The following is a 20,505-nucleotide window of genomic DNA, read 5'->3' on the forward strand; positions in this document are numbered from 1 at the left end:
TTCCTGCATTTTCATCATTTGTTCTGTAACTATGTGCTGAGAAATAATATTTCATAAAAGCCTTTAATATTGCCAGTGACAAAAATATAACATTACATTTGTAAGATAGTTGTCCAGTTGCAGTGATTTTATACAAATTAAATTGTGATGTTATTTTGATGTGTTAGTGGAGAGTGTGTTTGATTGTAAAGTAATAAACACAACAAAGCATTTCGAGCGGGAAACACAAACAGCTCCGTTTGAAAACAGAAGCTGCTCAGTCATTGGCTAGCAGTCGTTTGACGCGAAGCTGGTTTCAGTTAGGTCCTGTAAGCAAATGTAAAAGGCTACTCTGAAGCGCTTATAACACATTAGTGTTTGACAGAAACAAAAGCATCTCGATCATGTCTGGAAGAGGTAAAGGCGGTAAAGGGCTCGGGAAAGGAGGCGCTAAGCGGCACCGGAAAGTGTTGCGGGATAACATCCAGGGAATCACCAAACCCGCCATTCGTCGTCTCGCGCGCCGCGGCGGCGTCAAGCGCATCTCTGGTCTGATCTACGAGGAGACCCGCGGGGTGTTGAAGGTGTTCCTGGAGAACGTTATCCGCGACGCCGTCACCTACACCGAGCACGCCAAGAGAAAGACCGTCACCGCCATGGACGTTGTGTACGCGCTCAAACGACAGGGACGCACCTTGTACGGCTTCGGAGGATAAACGCCTTCAATCCGGAGAACAAACCCAACGGCTCTTTTCAGAGCCACACACACTCTCAGAGAAAGAGATCATGTTTACAGGATATTTAATAATATTACCATTTAAACAGCGCTTCATAGCCGTGCCTTCAGATAGTGAAGGTCTTTTCATTAACATAGAAAGACAATAATAATATTACAGCATGGAGCATGTGTGTGTGTATATATATTTGTTAGACTGTTCAAGTTAAATGGTACTTGATTCAAGGCGAAAAATAAAGACAAATCGTAACGGTGAAGAAATGTACAATTTCTGTAACTAGCAGCAGATTTCCAATTTGTTTTGGGTTTTTCTCCATTTTCTTAATGGTTTGATCTTGGTTTTAAGTTACATTTGTGCATAATATTTATCTAGAACCACTTATTTTCTCTAAATATTACTATATAAAAATAGCGGGAAATGAAACAAAGGAAACATTGTCTGGTGGGAGACATCATTCAAACATGGAGCGGTGGGCGGAGCTATCATTTCACAGCCTGTGATTGGCCCTCGCCCCGCTCGTGATACTTGGAGTTGTCCAATCACAGTGGAGCTAATGGGTGTGGTCTGTGTAAACACGCAATCAGAAGAATCCGTGTCTCTGTGTAAATTAGCATAGGTTTGTGAATAAACGGCTCTGTCCGGCTCTTTCTCATCATTGACTCGTCAGCATCATCATGCCTGAACCAGCGAAGTCCGCGCCCAAGAAGGGCTCCAAGAAAGCCGTCACAAAGACCGCGGCGAAGGGAGGAAAGAAGCGCAGAAAGACCAGGAAGGAGAGCTACGCTATCTACATCTACAAGGTGATGAAGCAGGTTCATCCTGACACCGGGATCTCTTCCAAGGCGATGGGGATCATGAACTCTTTCGTCAACGACATCTTCGAGCGCATCGCCGGTGAAGCGTCTCGTCTCGCTCACTACAACAAGCGCTCCACCATCACTTCCAGAGAGATCCAGACCGCCGTGCGTCTGCTGCTGCCCGGGGAGCTGGCCAAACACGCCGTGTCTGAGGGCACCAAGGCCGTCACCAAGTACACCAGCTCCAAGTAGAGCAGCCCGACACTCTCACACCACAAAGGCTCTTTTAAGAGCCACCCATCTACTCCATGAAAGAGCGAGTGTTTCTATTTTAGCTTAGGATTCAACTGCATTAAATTTCTTAGTTTAATGAAGTTTCTTAAAATGGGCTAAAGTCCCGCAGTCTGAAAACATTTTATTTGTATTATTCTCCAGCTGACTACTCTTTTTTCATTCTCTAAATATAAACAGCTAAAAACTCATGTTCCATCTTTACTTGACCCTCTAACTCCAGCACTCTCTATTCTAATTTTATCTGTATTTATTTAAAAATAATAATGATCTGTACTGTTTGGCTAACCAAGACTTGTTGTTGGTTTTGATTGCTTATGTACTCATTTGTAAGTTGTTTTGGAGAAAAGCGTCTGCTAACTGATTAAATAGTGACTGAATAAAGACAATAAAACCGCTCCCAACATTCCGCAGGTTATTACTGTACCGCAGGCTACATGGGTCAACTAAAGAGGAAAACTAGTTCATGTTAAAACTAGGTCTATAAAAAAAATTACACATTCATATATTCAGGAATAATTCCTTAAGACAGAATACCTGGTATGCGGATTTTGATACTTTATTTTCTTTATAAATGTATTTATTTTGCGATGTATTTCTAAACTAATATTCTTGAAATGTACCAGGTATGGGTTCTGGGTTTGTATAGTTGCTTTGTGTTTCATTAAGTTTTCTTTTAAATGAAAAGCGTTAACAATCCATCGATCCCTATCCTTTCTCTCTCCTCTAAGTGCCTCCAAATATTTAAATGGGAGTTTACTGAAGAACAAAAAAAACCTTCAAAATCAGCTTTTTTTTCCCTCTCTTCTCTATACTTTATTATACATTTCTAACACAATTACAAAAATATTGCAAAAAGATATACAACTATTCTTTTTTTTTCCTCCCACCATCTTGATTAAAGAAAAAACAAAATATACTGGAGCCAACTGGAAAACAAAAAGTGCAAATGGAGCCCATCCCAAATTGCCATTATGTACCTTGAACTTTTAAACATACCTGACTGGAATTTTTTACATGCATTCATTTATTTTATTTATAAATGTATTACTTTATTTCTGCATGATCACATGTGTAAGATCACAGGAGTATGAAGACTTTGGCTCCGGGAACTCAAGTACAGATCATCTTCTGCTAGTCCTCCTCATCCTCCTCCTCCTCCGGCGTATATTCTTCATCTCCAGAGTCAGTGATGTTCTGCTGCTCCTCTTCCTCACTCCTCATCTCCTCCTCACCCTCATCATAACTTACTTCATCATCATCATCATCTTCGTCGTCGTCATCCACCTCCTCCTCAGCATCTCCTCCCTCAAATTCACCTTCAAAACAGAAAAGAATGACATGCTCTTAATGCTCAAGACTGGCTGTTCAGATTTATTTATTATGTTTTTATTGTATTATTTTTTAATACAATCCACCAAAAACTACTAAAACAAGAAAAGAAAAGTAAATCATAACTATTATAAATACTAAGCATATCAAAACAGTATTCTAATAAAATTATAGCATTACAAGAACATTAAAATAAAACCATAAATTAGAACATAAATGCAGTGAGAAAATAGCATGTTGAATACAGTTTTATTTAACATTTTCAAAAACTGAGTACAGTAATTAGAGCTTTTCAAATTTAATGTTTATGCTTTTTGGAAATTGATTTTTCTATCTTTATTCAGCTTATTATTTAGCATTTTCAGTTTATTTTTGACCACGAAGTGTCGGGGTTCCTATATTTTCCATTTTAAAATTCCATACTTTTCCAGACTCAAATTTCCAAACCTCCCAGTAGATTTTCAGACTATATTTAGCATAAATAGTTAATAGAGCATTATTTTCAGCTTTATATTTGGTATATAGTACAGTCATCTGTAACTTTTTTTCATTTATTTTCACGAAGTGACAACCTACAGAGTCCCTAAAATAAAATAAAAATAATAATAATAAAACTTTTTTTGTGCCCTCGAGAAACTATTCACATCTGAATAGGCATTTTTTTTGCATGCTTATGCATTAAAATGTCTTGTTTTATATAACCTATTTCCTTTGTGCATCACTATGGATAAAATGAGAGCATGGATACACATGAATTAACAGATCTACTTGCTCAAAATGTGGCTTTTCTTATAGTATTACCTCTAATATCAAGGCACAAAGTTTAATTTAACATCCTCTGTGGCGGCACACAAACCATGACACAAAATGGGCTAATGGCATACAATTTGCCAAGTTCAAGGGTCTATAAAAAAAAAAAAAACCTGGTACTGTACAAAGTGCTTTCATTAGGGCAGTATGCAATATTTCCAGGCCTTAGCCTCCACAAAATACCTGTTAAATGTGTTAAAAATAGCTAAGAAACCACACCGCACAATGGGCTGATGGCACAACAGGTGGCTCACTCTGTATTGTCCTATATATTACATTTAATGGTTTCTTGTGCACACATACAAGTCTGTATATTTTTTTATTTTTGCAAAGCTCCTTGAGGTTATGTAATACGGCGCTAAGAATATAGTTTGAAGAAACCCAAAATGTTTATAACCTGCATTTTGCATAATGAAAAGTGAAAGATGAATTCATTCATAGTCATATTTGGAGATCACTGAAGAATCACTAAACAGCTGCCATGAAACCTCACTTCTTGTACGATACTGCCAGCATATATTATATCAAGAGCAGGTACAGTGTTCATCTCACACTGCAAAGATGATAGCACACACCAAACAGAGCAACTCAGAGAGACACGCAGCGGACTAAAGTTCCCATGGTTATAATATTGTAGAATAGCCTGGGGAACTATATGAATGTGTAATATAAGCAGGTATCAGACTCACAGATGGTGCTGAGGAGTGTGCTGGTGTGCTGCTGCAGTTCAGCTATGAACTCGCCCATCTTTCCTTCCATCGTTTCATACAGCGGCTCGGTGTCGACTGTGGGCTCATCAGGGAAAAACAGAGGCTTTCTCAGCAGCCGCCGGTACCTGACACACACACACACAGTGTTTTAGAAGATAATGTGGACAAACCGAACACGCTCATGCAAATGTGTGAAAGAACCTCTGAAGCAAAGTCTGTCTTACCTTTTTATAGATGAACTGTAATCCTGAAAGAAACCCAACAATATTAGGATTTTAACTTTTTCAAATGTAGGTTTTGTTCAAACTGCCTAACAAGGAACACAAGTTCTAGATGATACAAATAACGTTCCATAATTGGAAATAATCTGCGTTTTCTATAACTATTCACAGACTCTTAGTTGAAGACTCTAATCTGGTTGGCCATGTACAGAACTGATTATCCTGCTTCTACCAGAATTACTAAATTTGAGAAAGAATATGTGAGAATTGCCTGTGTGTCTGTACAGCCTCTCTATATAGTGAAGCTGCGAGTTGAAGCCAAAACAGTTGAAGTCAAAACTTTACATACACCTTTCAGAATCTGCAAAATGTTAATTATTTTACCAAATTGAGAATAACATGCATGTTGTATGATCCCTGCTTATTTAGTACTGACCTGAATAAGACATTTCACATAAAATATGTTTACATATAGTCCACAAGAGAAAATAGTTGAATTTATGAAAATGACCCCGTTCAAAAGTTTACATCCCCTTGATTCTTAATACTGTGTTGTTCCCTGAATGATCCTCAGCTCTTTTTTTTGTTTAGTGATAGTTGTTCATGAGTGCCTTGTTTGTCCTGAACATTTAAACTGCCTGCTGTTCTTCAGAAAAATCCTTCATCTCCAACAAATTATTTGGTTTTCCAGCATGTTTGTTTATTTGAACCCTTTCCAACAATGACTGTATGTTTTTGAGATTCATCTTTTCACACCGAGGACGACTGAGGGACTCATATGCAACTATTACATGAAATTCAAATACTCATGCATTAAGAGCCGGGGCGTGAAAACTTTTGAACAGAATGAAGATGAGTATATTTTTCTTGTTTTACCTAAATTTTTTTTTTTTTTCATTTAGTACTGCCCTTCAGAAGCTACAGAAGATACTTGCATGTTTTCCAGAAGACTTAATGCATGGTTTTTCCTTCTGGAGCATCAGTGAGTGTTATTTCTTGGTATTTGCTTGGCAAAATTGCTAGCCAATTTTCATCATACATTTCACACAATTATACACCACATTCCTCGTTTCAGTTGAACCTAATTCCATAAAGATATTTTACTTATAAAATGAATGGGTCAGCTAGTTTCTGTGCTCCTGAATGTTTCTGTGAGAGTGCAGTCTCTAACCTAATTCTGAGTTTTTGTGCGTGTTTATACGGGAAACATCTGCTTCACAATGTAAGCTTATAACTTAAGAAAAGTTGTCTTGGAGGGCAAATGTGTCTCCTTTGCCTTGTTATGGGTTGGATTTCACCCGTCGCTGGGAGTTTGATTGACAGGCGATCTGGTCAATCATAATGCAGAATCTGCCATTTTGTCTGACAAACAAACAAGACAGGAGTAGATTAACTCTTTCCACACCAAAAACAAATTCTCATCTTTTATGAGAAAATGCTTCCCCCGCCAAAGATTTTACGGCTTTCCAGGGTCCATTACACATCTTCTAACTGAGACCAGAATCTCCCGATCAAAAACACGTGAGGAGGACGCAGAAATGAGCAATTTCATATGTAAGCAGATGCATATAAAAAAATACTGCGATCATTAATAAACATCATATAAATCAAAACTGCCTAATGCTACTGAGTGAAATGTAGTGGATGAGGACCGTGAAGCTTTGTGGCTGCTGATGGAAATGATCCACTCCATCTATGCTTTGATCATCGTACTTAATATAATCCAAATCATACAGTCTTTGATACAAATGTGATTTTTTTTTTTTTTTAAATGAAACCTACATTCAAGATTTGATGAAATGTTTGAAGCTAGAATAAAACCGATTTTGGTTGTTTGTTTGTTTAAAAGTAGAGCCTCTATTCTTTATTTCGATGTGTTGCATGTTCAGATATTCATACAACAAAATATTCTGGGGGCCATGAAAATGTTGTGCAAATTATCAAAATAACATTGGTGGTGGCTGGCAACTTGGCAGGGAAAGAGTTAACATCAGTGGACCTGAACTTGAAAAACAGTGTGTACTGACGCAGTTGAAAATCAAGATACCTTCTGATGTTCACTCGTGTTTATTTCCTGCTATAACTAGTAAAGAGGAAGCGATGATCGGTTCACATGCCGCTTGAACTGAGGAACTACAGCGGATCAATGGGAAGCAGATTTACGTGTTTAGAGACAGTTCAGATGTCAAGATATCAGTTATGTATCTGATTTAAAACCACATTGGGAAGTGGCTCAGAATGGACACGCATACACACGCACAAAAAAATGGTTTACACATGCAAAAATATCCGTTTTATGTCACATTTTTGTAAAAAAAAGTAAAGTAGTAAAACGTTTTTTGGTGCCAGTGTAAACGCAGCCCTTGCTTTTGGACGACACCGACTGACTACGTCTTCAGCGTTTTCTGTAGAGCCATTTGCAGGTTAACCATCACACCGGCCTACTATTGGAGTAAAAACCATTTCAGATAACCCTACCCCGAAATCGTTATACAAAAACTAAAACTAGTTGGTTGCTTCACATTTTCCCCTTTTATGAGGTCCGTTCTGGGCCAGAATTAAATGTAAATGGACCAGACTTCACGCTTCTAGAGATATCAGACTACGTTCAAATGACTACAACCAGTCCGACAACAACACAGTTTAGGTTTGTGTGAAGGAACGTCACAGATAATTTTAATAATTCAGTATTTGTGTGTGTAAAATGCACCTTAATGAACTGGAAAGCGTCGCTCTCCTGTAGAATCCTCTCAAAGCCCGAGTGAATCTCTTGTAGACGGGTTTGATCTTGTGTTATTCGACTCAGGTTCTGCTGGATTCCCAAACACTGCTCACCGTCGTAAGTGCGGAGGCATTCACGCAGTGAGGACAGAAAAGCATCCAGATGTGCAATAGAAGTCTCTCGGAAAGCATCCAGGTGTTGGCCTGTGTCGTCACGGTACGCCTAAAACACAACAGCATTGTGTTAAGACTAAAAACTGCATAGGACATTAACTCTTTCCCACCAAACACGGCATTTAACAGGTTTCTGTGCTTTCACTGTTATACACTCGGGGGCGCCGTTACACACTTCCTGAATGAGTACAGAATCACTCGATCAAAAACACAGGCGAGGAAGACGTAGAACCAAGCAATCTCATATGTAAGCATATGCATATGGAAAATAATGTGATTATAAACACTAACAGCATATAAATGAAAACTGCCTAATGTTACAGAGCGAAATGTGGATCCAGGAAGTGGTAAAGGACTTTTAAGCTTTGAGATACTGATGAAAGCCTTCTACTGCATCTTTGCTTTGATCATCATACTGAATATGAGCCAGATGTAGTATTCAATATATAAAAAAAAGCAATTCTCAGTGTTTTTCTCAAAATGTTTTTTTTTGTTTTTTTATGAAACTTACCTACATTCAAGTGTTGATTACAAAAACACATGCTTGAAGCTAGAATAAAACCCATTTTTATTTAAAAGTAGAGGCTTCCTTCTTTATTTTGATGCATTGCATGATCATATATCCATACAACAATACATTCTAGGGACCATTACATTGTGACAATCATCAAAAATGCTGGCAGGGAAAGAGTTAACCTGGACATGAAGTAATGCCACAGACTGAACTTCACCTTGTGCTGCCGTTCAATCTCCTTTTGTTCCAGTCGAATTTTTTCAGCTTTAAGGATCTTTCTGTTCGTCTTCTGCAGCTCAATGTCAAGATAGGTCTAGAGAAGACAACAGAGACAGAGAGAAATGTGAGGGCTGATCATGCAAAACGGTGTTTCACTTCGCTTTTAGACGCACACCAAACTTCCTTAAGCACTTCCCTCCAGAGAATCCCCACCGCCATATTGACGTGTGCTCCACTTCATCAAATGGATGACGAAAGTATATATATATATATATATATATATATATATATTGAGGAAATGTTGTGTATTGAAATAGCCTGAAAATAAGCGTAGCTATAAATATAACCATGAATACACAAATTAGTCCCCGCTTCCACTCAATTACACCAGTGATTCTATAACTGCAGATTTGGTCGAAGTCATAATCTTTATTTTCAAATGGTTATATGTTTTATTATTTTAATAATGTGTTACCCATTGCTATGAATTACAAGATGTTACAGTCCATAACAATATAATATATTATTAAAAAAGCTGAAATAGCTGAAAATCACAATTTCTTGTCTGAATAATCAGTGTATTTTTGTATCAATGTGTAATCAAAATATTTTATAGTGCTTTTCTTTTGGTAACATTTGTTCATTTAATTTATAAAAGCCCTAAATAGTCACTTAATTCTACAAGATTAAATTTAAAATTAACTTTTTTCTTTAAAAACAAAATGTAAAAAAAACATATTTTCCCTTTAAATCGGTGGCATTATCTCCCACAACTGTGTAAGATACAGGAAATGATGTCACTTTCCCTCACTGATAAGATCTGAAGCACTGAGATATGTGTGGTCTCTCTGAGGAAACGTTTAATCTCAAAAGTTCTTATACCAAGAGTTATTTTAATATTGAAAATATTTACTGATAATATTTTAATATTATATATATTTAATAATATACACTTAATCTTTAATATTTGTCCATTTCTTTAGGACAGAAATGCTATAGTCGCTGTAATTAAATGAATATGTGGAGATCTATCCGTGTAACTCAGAGTGAGGGGTTGAGCTTTTATTTTGAAATCGCGATGTATTCTCCTGTGTTTGTGTAGATTTATAAATTATTTACCTTACAAACCTGATGCGTTCCCAGATGAAGGTTATAATAAACACAAACTCACAACAGCATGCAGAGATGAGTTTGAGAGGCTCCTCATGTAAATAATAACAGTTTCTGTGGAGCTGCTGTGACCGGAGCCGCTGTGAGACGCACGTGCTTAACTACACGCATGCACATAATTAAACTGCAGCGCATATAATTATTTTATTAAATCATAGCGTTTGCGAATTCACAATTATGCTTAATTATGATTTTTAAATGGGTTTAATATATCATGCAGCCTTGGAAAATTGTCTAATAATGTGTTTTATGGATTCTCGTCAGTGAAATGCGCCACTTCCGGTATTTTGCCAGTTAGTCGACGCGAGCAAATTGAAGTCGACGATTTTTCATAATCGACTAGTTGCGACGAATCACGACAGCCCTAGAACACAGTATTACGAATCAAGGGGATGTAAAGTTTTGAACGGGGTCATTTTTATAAATTCAAGTTATTATTTCTCTTGTGGACTAATATGTTAAACATTTTGTGTGAAATATCTTATTCAGGTCAGTAATAAATAAGCAATAACATGCATGTTGTATGATCCCTCTTATTTTGGTAAAATATTTGACAATTTGCAGATTCTGAAAGGGGAATTTAAACTTTCGACCTCAACTGTGTATATTATATAAGAATCTGCAAGATTCATGGGTTCACAAACAGACAGTGAAACATTGACATTTCAAAGCATTTTGAAACAATGACGTAACGAAGCCTCGTTTACTGAAATCACATGACTTTGGCAGTTTAATACGCGTTCTGAATTAGTGATTCAAAACAAAAGATTTCAAAGCTTCATGAAGCAGTGTTTCTTAAACAGCAATCAATAAGAATGCAGCCTTGTACCACAATGCTTGAGACTCCACTGCTATGAACATCCACAACGTACAACACTGAATAGTGTAGAGGGATTCAAAGCGCTTTGGAAACAGATTACCGAAACCACATTCGTAGATAAGCGTGAACCGATGTAAGAAGAGTGATTGGGCCAGGACACATCACACCTACCTTGAAATCCTTCATGGTGTTCTTCAGCGTTTTGATGGAGTGCCCACAGTGCGTTCCCTCAATGGTGCAGGCGTTACAGAGGAACAAGCGCTCATCCAGGCAATAGTACCGAAACATCTCGTCGTGCTCCAGACACTTCCTCTTCCTCATGTCACCGAGCGGCTCCACCAGCGGATGCTCTCTGAACGCCGGCAGCTCCAGGTGAGGCTGAACATGCTTCGGGCACATGGACACTTCACACTTCAGGCAGGTTTTAACCGCCACCGGACCTTTCCCGTCCTCGCTGGCGTCCTCAGGACAGTAATCACAGCGAACCTGGGCGGGTCTGTGAGACGTGTCGCTCCGGCTCTGAGAGGAGCGCTCTGATTGGCCACGACGGCGGAAACCGTCAGCGATGTTGGCCAGTTTGAAGTTCTTCTGCCAGTTGGTGGAGCTGCGGTGAGTCTGTCGGCACTCGGGACATCGCAGGCGGCCGTGGTCCGCTCGGCTCTTGAGTCTGCGCAGGCAGGGCAGGCAGAAGTTATGGCCGCAGGGCAGCAGGTGTGGATCGCGGTAAAGATCCAGACACACTGGACACGTCAGCTCCTCCTCGAGAACGCTGCTGTTTCCGGCAGACGTCGCCATGATCAGTAGACCTGTGGAGAGACCGCAACAGTTATCTTTAAAACTGCAGTCCGTAAGTTTTGACTCTTTGTCGCCATCTCTGTTTGAAACCTGCAATTGAAGTTATTTGCGGAATTATCTTCATTATGTGGGTTGTGCTCCGGCACGGCTCCAGGGCTGTTGAATCTAATGTTTTGAGGAGTTTGTGTGGTTGTCAGTCACCGCATCGGTGTAGATACTGTACTTAGGAATCACAGATTTTATGTCTTGGAAATAGGGCTGAAAAACGACTGGTCATGATTAATCGATTCAAAATAAAAATTATGTTTACACACTATGTGTCATGTGTGTGTGTGTACTGTATATATTTGCAGCACTACTTGGAAGTATGACCCAAAGAAAAATTCACAGGATATTGTTACTTACTCAGATAACAAGTCTGCCACTTTTGTTCTGACCAACTGAGGGAAAAAAAAAAAAACGTTACAAAAAAATTGCGCTACCAATGATGATTAAATCTAACAATCCATCACACGTGTTTCATAAACACATAAAACTTTCAGAAAGCAGTATGCAAGAATGCCATTTAGAACACAGCCGCTGTCTTCTTACTTGAAAAATGTCATTTTCTAATAACACACTGGAACTGAAAATAAGCTAAACTAATACAAGTATGAACCACAGCTTACCTCAAGAGAAAAGCCGCAACAAGTCAAGTGTTGAGTCTACAGCAGCATATCGCTTGTGTTGCTCTGTGGAAGAAAATCAAAAGTGAAAGTACAGTAACGTGATCAGAGCATCAGGAAAAGACTCGCAACATAAGCTGATGGGGTGAAGTACGCGCAGCGCGTGCACGTGTTACGTGTTACTGTTCTCAGCGCTGCTGAGTCTCGTCCAATCACAGTTGAGAACCACTAATCGATTAATCATTTATAAACACGTGGAGGACGATTCATATTTGCATCTCAGCACACGAGTTTCGGACTTAAAATATTAACCATAACGTAACTACTAATACTATTGTACTGCTTCGTTTAACGTGTATTCCCTGAAATGTCAAAGTGACCCAGCTGACAAACCTCTCTCTCTCTCTCTCTCTCTCTCTCTCACACACACACACACACACCTGTTATGAGCACATAATGAAGATCACACCGCACACGCTTTCCATTCAGACATCCACACAATACACACTATTCTGTCGATCCCTCGATAGTGTTCTAGTCACTTAGGGAGCACGCTTTGCTGAAACAAACAGTAAATAATAAAAACAACGGACCAATGCCAACGAAAACCAACCAATCAGTGCTGCCTAACTGCTCTTAATTATCTTATAATAGTAAAAAAGTAAAATAATCCCGTCACTTCAATGTAATTATATTTCTGAAATAATATGTGCAGATTTACTGTGACTCACTTGTTTCTTGACCTACATCGAGGAATAAACTAATGACGGACACATATATAGAGGAATAAACTAATGAATATAGAGGAATAAACTATAAGCGCTCATACCGCGTCCAGATAATTCATCTGTTTGTTTAGCAGAACCGCGTTCATTAACATTAATGACAGGTTTTAAACTACTGACAGCTACGACATCGTCGTGAAACATCATATGGAAACATGCGCGTTTGTTTAGAAGCAGAATGTAAAAATATTTATTTCCCAGGCGCCGTATTTATATTAAAAATATCAATAACATACCAGTCGCGCTGACTAATGACGTTAACCAATCAGAAGACTCGTTTAATACCACGTGACCTAGGAAGCTGCGTCTGTCACGCCGTCGTGCGTCAGAAGCGCGATCTGAGGCGCTGAGCTCGCGGCTGCTTCTGTCAGGGTTTAGTGTTAATTGTGAAGTCATTAGTGTTTCAGTCTGTTGTGGAGACATGGCGGATGCGCGAGCGCTGGGTGTTTTCCAGGAGCGAGTGAAGTCTGTGCTCGGCTCGCTGCTGCTGGAGATTACAGAGATATACAGAGAGAGCTTGTGTAAGTCTTTCATGATTACAGTCACCACCGCTTCACAAAGCTGGGGAATACATCAATAAATGCTTGTAAACTCTCAGTAAAAAGAGCTATTGATAAATAGTGTTAAAATCACCACAATAAACATGAAGTAAATATGCAAACATTAAAAAAAAAGCATTGCATGGCCTAAAGCCCCGTCCAGACTACAAGCGACACCATCCATTCATTTCAGTACAGAGCTGACGGCGACCGGATGCGTCTGTTTATATTAATATAATGCAGTGTTTACAGCATCAAAGCATGGGTTAATCTTCACATGTTCCTCATTAGTCAGCGGTAACGACTGCACTGTTATATGGTGCATATACAGGTCCTTTTCAAAAAATTAGCATATTGTGATAAAGTTCATTATTTTCTGTAATGTACTGATAAACATTAGACTTTCATATATTTTAGATTCATTACAACACAACTGAAGTAGTTCAAGCCTTTTATTGTTTTAATATTGATGATTTTGGCATACAGCTCATGAAAACCCAAAATTCTTATCTCAAAAAATTAGCATATTTCATCCGACCAATAAAAAAAAAGTGTTTTTAATACAAAAAAAGTCAACCTTCAAATAATTATGTTCAGTTATGCACTCAATACTTGGTCGGGAATCCTTTTGCAGAAATGACTGCTTCAATGCGGCGTGGCATGGAGGCAATCAGCCTGTGGCACTGCTGAGGTGTTATGGAGGCCCAGGATGCTTCGATAGCGGCCTTAAGCTCATCCAGAGTGTTGGTTCTTGCGTCTCTCAACTTTCTCTTCACAATATCCCACAGATTCTCTATGGGGTTCAGGTCAGGAGAGTTGGCAGGCCAATTGAGCACAGTAATACCATGGTCAGTAAACCATTTACCAGTGGTTTTGGCACTGTGAGCAGGTGCCAGGTCGTGCTGAAAAATGAAATCATCTCCATAAAGCTTTTCAGCAGATGGAAGCATGAAGTGCTCCAAAATCTCCTGATAGCTAGCTGCATTGACCCTGCCCTTGATAAAACACAGTGGACCAACACCAGCATCACTGACTGTGGGTACTTGACACTGGACTTCAGGCATTTTGGCATTTCCCTCTCCCCAGTCTTCCTCCAGACTCTGGCACCTTGATTTCCGAATGACATGCAAAATTTGCTTTCATCCGAAAAAAGTACTTTGGACCACTGAGCAACAGTCCAGTGCTGCTTCTCTGTAGCCCAGGTCAGGCGCTTCTGCCGCTGTTTCTGGTTCAAAAGTGGCTTGACCTGGGGAATGCGGCACCTGTAGCCCATTTCCTGCACACGCCTGTACACGGTGGCTCTGGATGTTTCTACTCCAGACTCAGTCCACTGCTTCCGCAGGTCCCCCAAGGTCTGGAATCGGTCCTTCTCCACAATCTTCCTCAGGGTCCGGTCACCTCTTCTCGTTGTGCTGCGTTTTCTGCCACACTTTTCCTTCCCACAGACTTCCCACTGAGGTGCCTTGATACAGCACTCTGGGAACAGCCTATTCGTTCAGAAATTTCTTTCTGTGTCTTACCCTCTTGCTTGAGGGTGTCAATGATGGCCTTCTGGACAGCAGTCAGGTCGGCAGTCTTACCCATGATTGCGGATTTGAGTAATGAACCAGGCTGGGAGTTTTTAAAAGCCTCAGGAATCTTTTGCAGGTGTTTAGAGTTAATTAGTTGATTCAGATGATTAGGTTAATAGCTCGTTTAGAGAACCTTTTCATGATATGCTAATTTTTTGAGATTTTTCAAATGAGCTGTATGCCAAAATCATCAATATTAAAACAATAAAAGGCTTGAACTACTTCAGTTGTGTTGTAATGAATCTAAAATATATGAAAGTCTAATGTTTATCAGTACATTACAGAAAATAATGAACTTTATCACAATATGCTAATTTTTTGAAAAGGACCTGTATTTAGCTAAATGCCTCTCTCTAGTTTTTTTTATTTTTTCTGACTAATGAGTTTATGATCACCGAATATGTTTTTCTGAGGTAAATGTGAGTTATGTGACACTTTGTTTACAAGAGATTCATATATCATATGGTAGTAATGTGGATGAGGTGGTCAGTTCACGCGGAGTCTGTTGACCTGAGGCGCTACAGCTACTCCACATTATCAGCGCCAAAACGGCATTTATTGTTTGAATACTGCAATACAATGGACATAATTTGAAACATGAGCCTTTGTTTCATATTAAAAGTACCAAAGCACAATGCTTATTGCAAAATAATGGATGGGAGGGGCTCTTCAACGCTCCGTCCTTTACCTGAAAACAGGCTAGACTAATCGATTCTTGGGATTTAAGTATCGATATCGTTCTGTAAAAATGAGAATCGATTAATATCGAGATATAGATATTTTTTACTATTACTAGTATTATGTACTACCTTCATGTTGTTTACAAACGTATATGGCCAATAGCAGCTGCTTCTTTATACGAGCAATAATAAGTATTCACAGAAACACAATGTCTGGTGTAAATTGTGTATACGTGTCATAAATGTTGTGCTGTTGGTCTGAAATCATTTTGTCTTTGTTTTGTTGTTTGCAGGTGAACGGTGTGCTAAGAACTGGCCTGAGAGCAGGAACAATAAGGTAATTGTGTTTGAGCTGTTTTACAGTCTATTTTATCATCCACAGTTTTCAGCTGTTGTTTTATGTTTTGTGACAGTGTCCACGAGTCCCTTAACATCCCATAATACACGTCCACCTACCTTTTGTCAATCTTTTACACGGAACAAGCCTCGAAATTGCGACCATTTTGGCATAATTTAATCTGTGCGACCTCAAAATATATTTAGGAGCATCTGTGCGAGTGCATGTAATTGTTGGAGTGCGACCTGTTTTAATTTCTCTAAAAACGTTCACAGTTATGTGCCTTCTGTGTGCCATTCTATCAAATGTTACATAACATCTTTACATTCTTTAATTTAATGCAGACTGAAATAGCTGATTCGACAGCTTTTGTAGTCTTTACGGTAGTGGGGTCGCCAACTGGCAGACTCCGGTCCGAATTCGTGAAGGCTTTTGACATAATGAAATAAATAAATACCAAACGCTAATTTAATAAATCAAATTTATATTAAGCACATCAAGGTCAGCTCTAGAGCGATTTGGGTGCAGTCGTGCGTGCAGTGATGAGAGAAAAGAGACTACAGAAAGAGCCATTATTCATAAGTTATTTCTTATGAATTAAATTTGAAGCATCACAGCAAGATAGACAATACTAATAAAAACACAACTGTATTTTTATTGTATATTATGTGTCTGATAATGTTTTAAGATAATATATCTGAATCTTCTATGCACAAAGTGTAAGATTAACAAAATTAATCATGTATAAACAGTTACATTTTACTTAAGTGCACTTTTTTAAGTGTATGTGCTTTGCATGAGTATTATTTTCTTCTGGAAACTTATGACTTTAACTTCACTACATTTGAAAGACAGATATTGTACTTTTCACTCCACTACATTTCTATCAAGGTCCTCCAAGTAGAAAGTCGCTATGATGTAGCCGCTTTGAACGTCAGTGGGTGATTTTTTTTATTTTTGTCCTCTAAACATGACTTTCTTTGTCAGCCAGTCTATCAGTAATCGCTCTTGTAGGGCTACATGAAGTGATTTCTCAGCTTTTTTTGAACACTGACCAGATGCAAATATGATATTTATTCAGAACAATTCAATAAAAATAAGTTAATATTGTGGTATATATTAGACACAATATTGTCCGATTTTGTAAAATTGTGTAAATTAAAATATTGCATATAAAGCCACAGAACAACTGTTGCTCGACTCCTAACAAAACACGGGTGTTTGACTCGAAGCAGCACTGCAGACCATTCTGTGTTTGACATCAAAATACCGCGAGAGCGATCATTCACATACGTCTTGCTGTTTAGCTTTTTTGTTAAAGCAGTGTTGCTGTTGTAAAGTTATACAGCTACAGTTGTGTTGCTGGGTTTTAAAGCAGGCTTGTTTTGGGGTTTTTCTGTTGTTTTTTCCCCCATCAGTCAGCAGTTTCACTGTCCGCTCGCTTCAAATGAGGATGAATGGCTTCACTTTGATGTGAACACACTGCCAGAGCTGTGAGATCAGGAGTATTTTTTATTTATTTATATATATATATATATATATATATATATATATATATAATATTATTATTATTATTATTTTTTTTTTTTTTTATCAACTCACTTGTTTTGTTTCTACAACAAGTTTAAAAGCTCTTAAAAATACAAAAAAGTTACCACAAGCAAATCAGTGGATTCAGTAGGTGTAAGGTATTGCAAGTATTACATACAACAATAATAAAACAGTGCATTGGTGTAAAAAAAAAAAGGAAGTTTACATTTACATTGTCATTTAGCAGATTATTTTATCCAAAGCAATTTACAAATGAGGACAATGGAAGCAATCAACTGGCACACTGCATTGTGATTGGCCGAACACCACAAGCATGTATCGGAAATGTAACGTGCCTCACCATAATCGCCAGCTTCAGCTTTCAAGTTTTATCAGTTCAAGCCCGAGAGGGGAACAGAGTCGCGTGACAGACAGTGATGATGATGTATGTATTTGCACACAAGCCACGGTTAAGACTATTTCTGACGGGCTGTACACTCCACTGTGATGTGACCCTGTTCCCCTCTCACTCACACACACATGCGACCCGTTACGCACAAGACTCCACATTTGTACAGTCAATAGCAAAAACTTGGACTAATAACAAAACATACTTACAGTTGCTGATTCAGAAGCGCCAGATTGTCATAGCAAAGTCAGAACTGACCCCTTACTTATTTATAGAAATAGCCTGTGTGCAAAGCCAGCCTTGTACTCTCCTAGGCTCACGAAACTGTTGTCTATAAAATACGTTGCACACATTTGAACTTTGGGTTGTGCTGTTGTGTTGTAAACACATCTTGGCAATGATTCCTAAATGCATCTACATTCGGAAGCCCAAATATAGTGCCTTACTTTCGCACAGAAACACAGCGTCTCCCTGACACGGCTGCATCAACACTACTGCAGTCTTTTAGATAGAATAGATACTTTTGTAGGAGACTTTGAGCTTTGTAACTCTGCAGATATTATACACAAACAGCTACATAACACACTAAAGACAAGGAAAACAAGAAATCACATCATATGACCCCTTTAAATGCAAGTACTTCTGTACTTCTACTTATATACAAACCTGTCTTTACAACGTTCACGTGTAAAATGGAGTAAGATTTGACCAGCAGGATCTGTACTTTCACTCAAGTAATGGATTTGTGTACTTTGTCCACCTCTGTTTTTCCAGGACAGAGTCATGTCTGGAGATCCCCAGCCGATGATGAGATGCAGTGAGCCAGTCAGTGAACCTGAAGAGCTGGAATCAGACGCCCAGGAAAACCCCAGTCCGCATCCAGCGCAGGAGACACCGCCTGTCTTAACAGATCTGCATGAATGGAAAGAAATTCAGTTAGCCATTGCAGAAGATAAAATTACACACTCTATCTTATCCGTGAGCGACAACGAAGTGCAGACGTTTCCCAACGTTTCTGAAGAGTATCCGCCAGAAGCATCGAGCACGACTGAACCAGAGCCGAAGCCAGACGTTAAACAAGAATACGAAGACGTAGCTGTGACGACTGAAGACAAATGGGAAATCAGACGTCTCGAGGAGACGCAAGCGTGCCAGACTTCAAGTGAAAGCGCTGGAGCTCAGCTGAAGCCTGAGGAGAATGAGCTTCATGAACCAGAAGAGTCTTTCCAGCCGTGTCCTCACTGGAGCCCGTCTTCCTCCGGCGGGTATTTCAGCTCCGTGCGGAGCCAGATTACACAGAGCTGTCTCATAAACACAACATCAACAGAAAGGCTCGGCCCTTTACCCAAGCAGGAGGACTTCGATCCGCCCGATACTCCTTTAAGACACTGCTCTGTGCAACTCCAGAGGGCTGAGATACTGCAGAGAGCCATCAGCCAGTTCCACGTTTGCAGCGTTTGTGATAAGATCTTCATGTACAGGCGAACCCTGAGGAGACACCGGCGCTTCCACACGGGCGAGAGACCCCACGGCTGCTCGCTGTGCTCCAGAGCCTTCATCCTGCGCAGAACGCTGCGGCAGCACAAGAAAGCTCACTTCAGGAGGCCCTACAGCTGCACGCAGTGCGGGAAGAGGTTTAGGCACTGGAGGAAGCTGCGGCTGCACTGGCGCTCTCACGCCGGAGAGAGTCCCTTCATCTGCAGCCACTGCGGCAAACACTGCAGTACTCTGAAGAGCCTCGACCGCCACCTGGCTTACGTCGACCACGACTGAGAGAGCCAGCGTTCACCACGAGAAGAAGATTCAGAGCTAATGTCTGTTTCCCGTGAGACTCGCGCTGCACACTTCACTGTACAGTTAGGCACTGCAGTTTGTGTTTGTGAATAGTGCGATATTGTAACATTTATTTTTTTCAAGTGTTTCAAACATTAATTAAATAAACTGAGTTGTATGTGTTCTTTATGACTGCTAATGATTTCCTTGAAATGACAAGTGACAACAATCTACAGTACCTATGACCTTTCTTTCTTTCTTTCAGCCCCCAGAAATCTAAAACAAATGTTTTGGCTCAGTATTTTTTTTTTTTTTATAAGTTTCATAAGTAATCATACTCTTATCTAGGACAGTTGAAATTTAGCTCAGGAGCATTCATATTGCTTGAAGGTGTCACTAGACTTTGAGTGAAGGTAACCTGTGGCAAATTCAATTGAATGGGTATGATTTGGAAAGGCACACACGTCTTAATAAAAGGTCCAACAGCTGATAATGCATAATAGAGCAAAAACCAAGGTCAACAGTCTGTAGAGCTCAGAGACGGGATTGCATCCAAACCACACATCTGGTGAAGAGCCACGGCCTGAGCTTGAATGCAATCAAATATTTCTGTCCCCATCCAACCTGACAGCTTAAGACGTGAAGAGGTGAGGAGAAGAACGGCAGATAATTGCCAATTCTGATATGCAAAGCTTTTCATATCATACCCAAAATGACTGGAGGCTGTAAAGGTGCTTCAGCTTAGTACTGAGTTAAGGTATGAAGACTTGTGCAATGTGTTTTTTTTTTTTTTTTTGTAATTTATGCAATTGTGACAATTCTGTTTTTGCTTTGTCATTATGGTGTATGGAGTGTAGATTCATGTGGGAAAAAAGTCATTCAAAACAGTTTAACATTAAGGCTGCAACATAACAAAACGTGAAAAA

The 20,505-nt window shown here is 39.3% G+C and overlaps 4 protein-coding genes across 6 annotated transcripts; 3 read left to right on the forward strand and 1 right to left on the reverse strand.

Annotated features, from left to right (window-relative positions):
• Positions 1–383: 383 nt before the first annotated feature.
• Positions 384–695, forward strand: LOC306873329 (histone H4; the record flags this gene model as incomplete). The annotated part of the gene is made up of 1 exon (XM_079422556.1): positions 384–695. The coding sequence occupies one exon, from the start codon at positions 384–386 to the stop codon at positions 693–695; it is 312 nt and encodes a 103-aa protein (XP_079278682.1).
• Positions 696–1,373: 678 nt separating this feature from the next.
• On the forward strand, positions 1,374–2,200 carry LOC306873298 (histone H2B 1/2-like). The gene has a single exon (XM_079422490.1). It carries the CDS (start codon positions 1,391–1,393, stop codon positions 1,763–1,765), a length of 375 nt encoding a protein of 124 aa, XP_079278616.1. The 5' UTR covers positions 1,374–1,390; the 3' UTR covers positions 1,766–2,200.
• A 402-nt stretch (positions 2,201–2,602) lies between these two features.
• Positions 2,603–13,023, reverse strand: LOC306873217 (E3 ubiquitin-protein ligase TRIM7-like). Of its 3 annotated transcripts, none has more exons than XM_079422332.1 (9): positions 12,977–13,023; positions 11,959–12,021; positions 11,696–11,730; positions 10,667–11,301; positions 8,504–8,599; positions 7,588–7,821; positions 4,881–4,903; positions 4,636–4,781; positions 2,603–3,123 (listed from the first exon to the last, which is right to left on the reverse strand). In XM_079422332.1, exons 4-9 carry the CDS (start codon positions 11,288–11,290, stop codon positions 2,939–2,941), a joined length of 1,308 nt encoding a protein of 435 aa, XP_079278458.1. In that variant the 5' UTR covers positions 11,291–11,301; positions 11,696–11,730; positions 11,959–12,021; positions 12,977–13,023; the 3' UTR covers positions 2,603–2,938. The 3 variants fall into 3 exon arrangements, with proteins under 3 accessions (XP_079278458.1, XP_079278459.1, XP_079278460.1); XM_079422333.1 differs by having other exon boundaries at positions 12,687–12,986; XM_079422334.1 differs by having other exon boundaries at positions 12,785–12,985.
• Positions 13,024–13,058: 35 nt separating this feature from the next.
• LOC306873236 (uncharacterized protein) lies at positions 13,059–20,489 on the forward strand. Its single transcript, XM_079422362.1, has 3 exons — positions 13,059–13,261; positions 15,824–15,867; positions 18,581–20,489. Exons 1-3 carry the CDS (start codon positions 13,162–13,164, stop codon positions 19,577–19,579), a joined length of 1,143 nt encoding a protein of 380 aa, XP_079278488.1. The 5' UTR covers positions 13,059–13,161; the 3' UTR covers positions 19,580–20,489.
• The last annotated feature ends 16 nt before the right edge of the window (positions 20,490–20,505 follow it).

Source organism: Barbus barbus (genome assembly GCF_936440315.1).
Source record: "Barbus barbus genome assembly, chromosome: 1".
NCBI lineage: Eukaryota > Metazoa > Chordata > Actinopteri > Cypriniformes > Cyprinidae > Barbus > Barbus barbus.

Coding starts and splice junctions, on each gene's coding strand:
- LOC306873298 (XM_079422490.1), top strand. CDS start 1,391: ATGCCTGAACCAGCGAAGTCCGCGCCCAAGAAGGGCTCCAAGAAAGCC.
- LOC306873217 (XM_079422332.1), bottom strand. CDS start 11,290: ATGGCGACGTCTGCCGGAAACAGCAGCGTTCTCGAGGAGGAGCTGACG. Junction 8,600..10,666: donor ACACCATGAAGGATTTCAAG/GTAGGTGTGATG, acceptor TGTCTTCTCTAG/ACCTATCTTGACATTGAGCT. Junction 4,782..4,880: donor TACAGTTCATCTATAAAAAG/GTAAGACAGACT, acceptor TGTGTGTGTCAG/GTACCGGCGGCTGCTGAGAA.
- LOC306873236 (XM_079422362.1), top strand. CDS start 13,162: ATGGCGGATGCGCGAGCGCTGGGTGTTTTCCAGGAGCGAGTGAAGTCT. Junction 13,262..15,823: donor GATATACAGAGAGAGCTTGT/GTAAGTCTTTCA, acceptor TGTTGTTTGCAG/GTGAACGGTGTGCTAAGAAC. Junction 15,868..18,580: donor CTGAGAGCAGGAACAATAAG/GTAATTGTGTTT, acceptor CTGTTTTTCCAG/GACAGAGTCATGTCTGGAGA.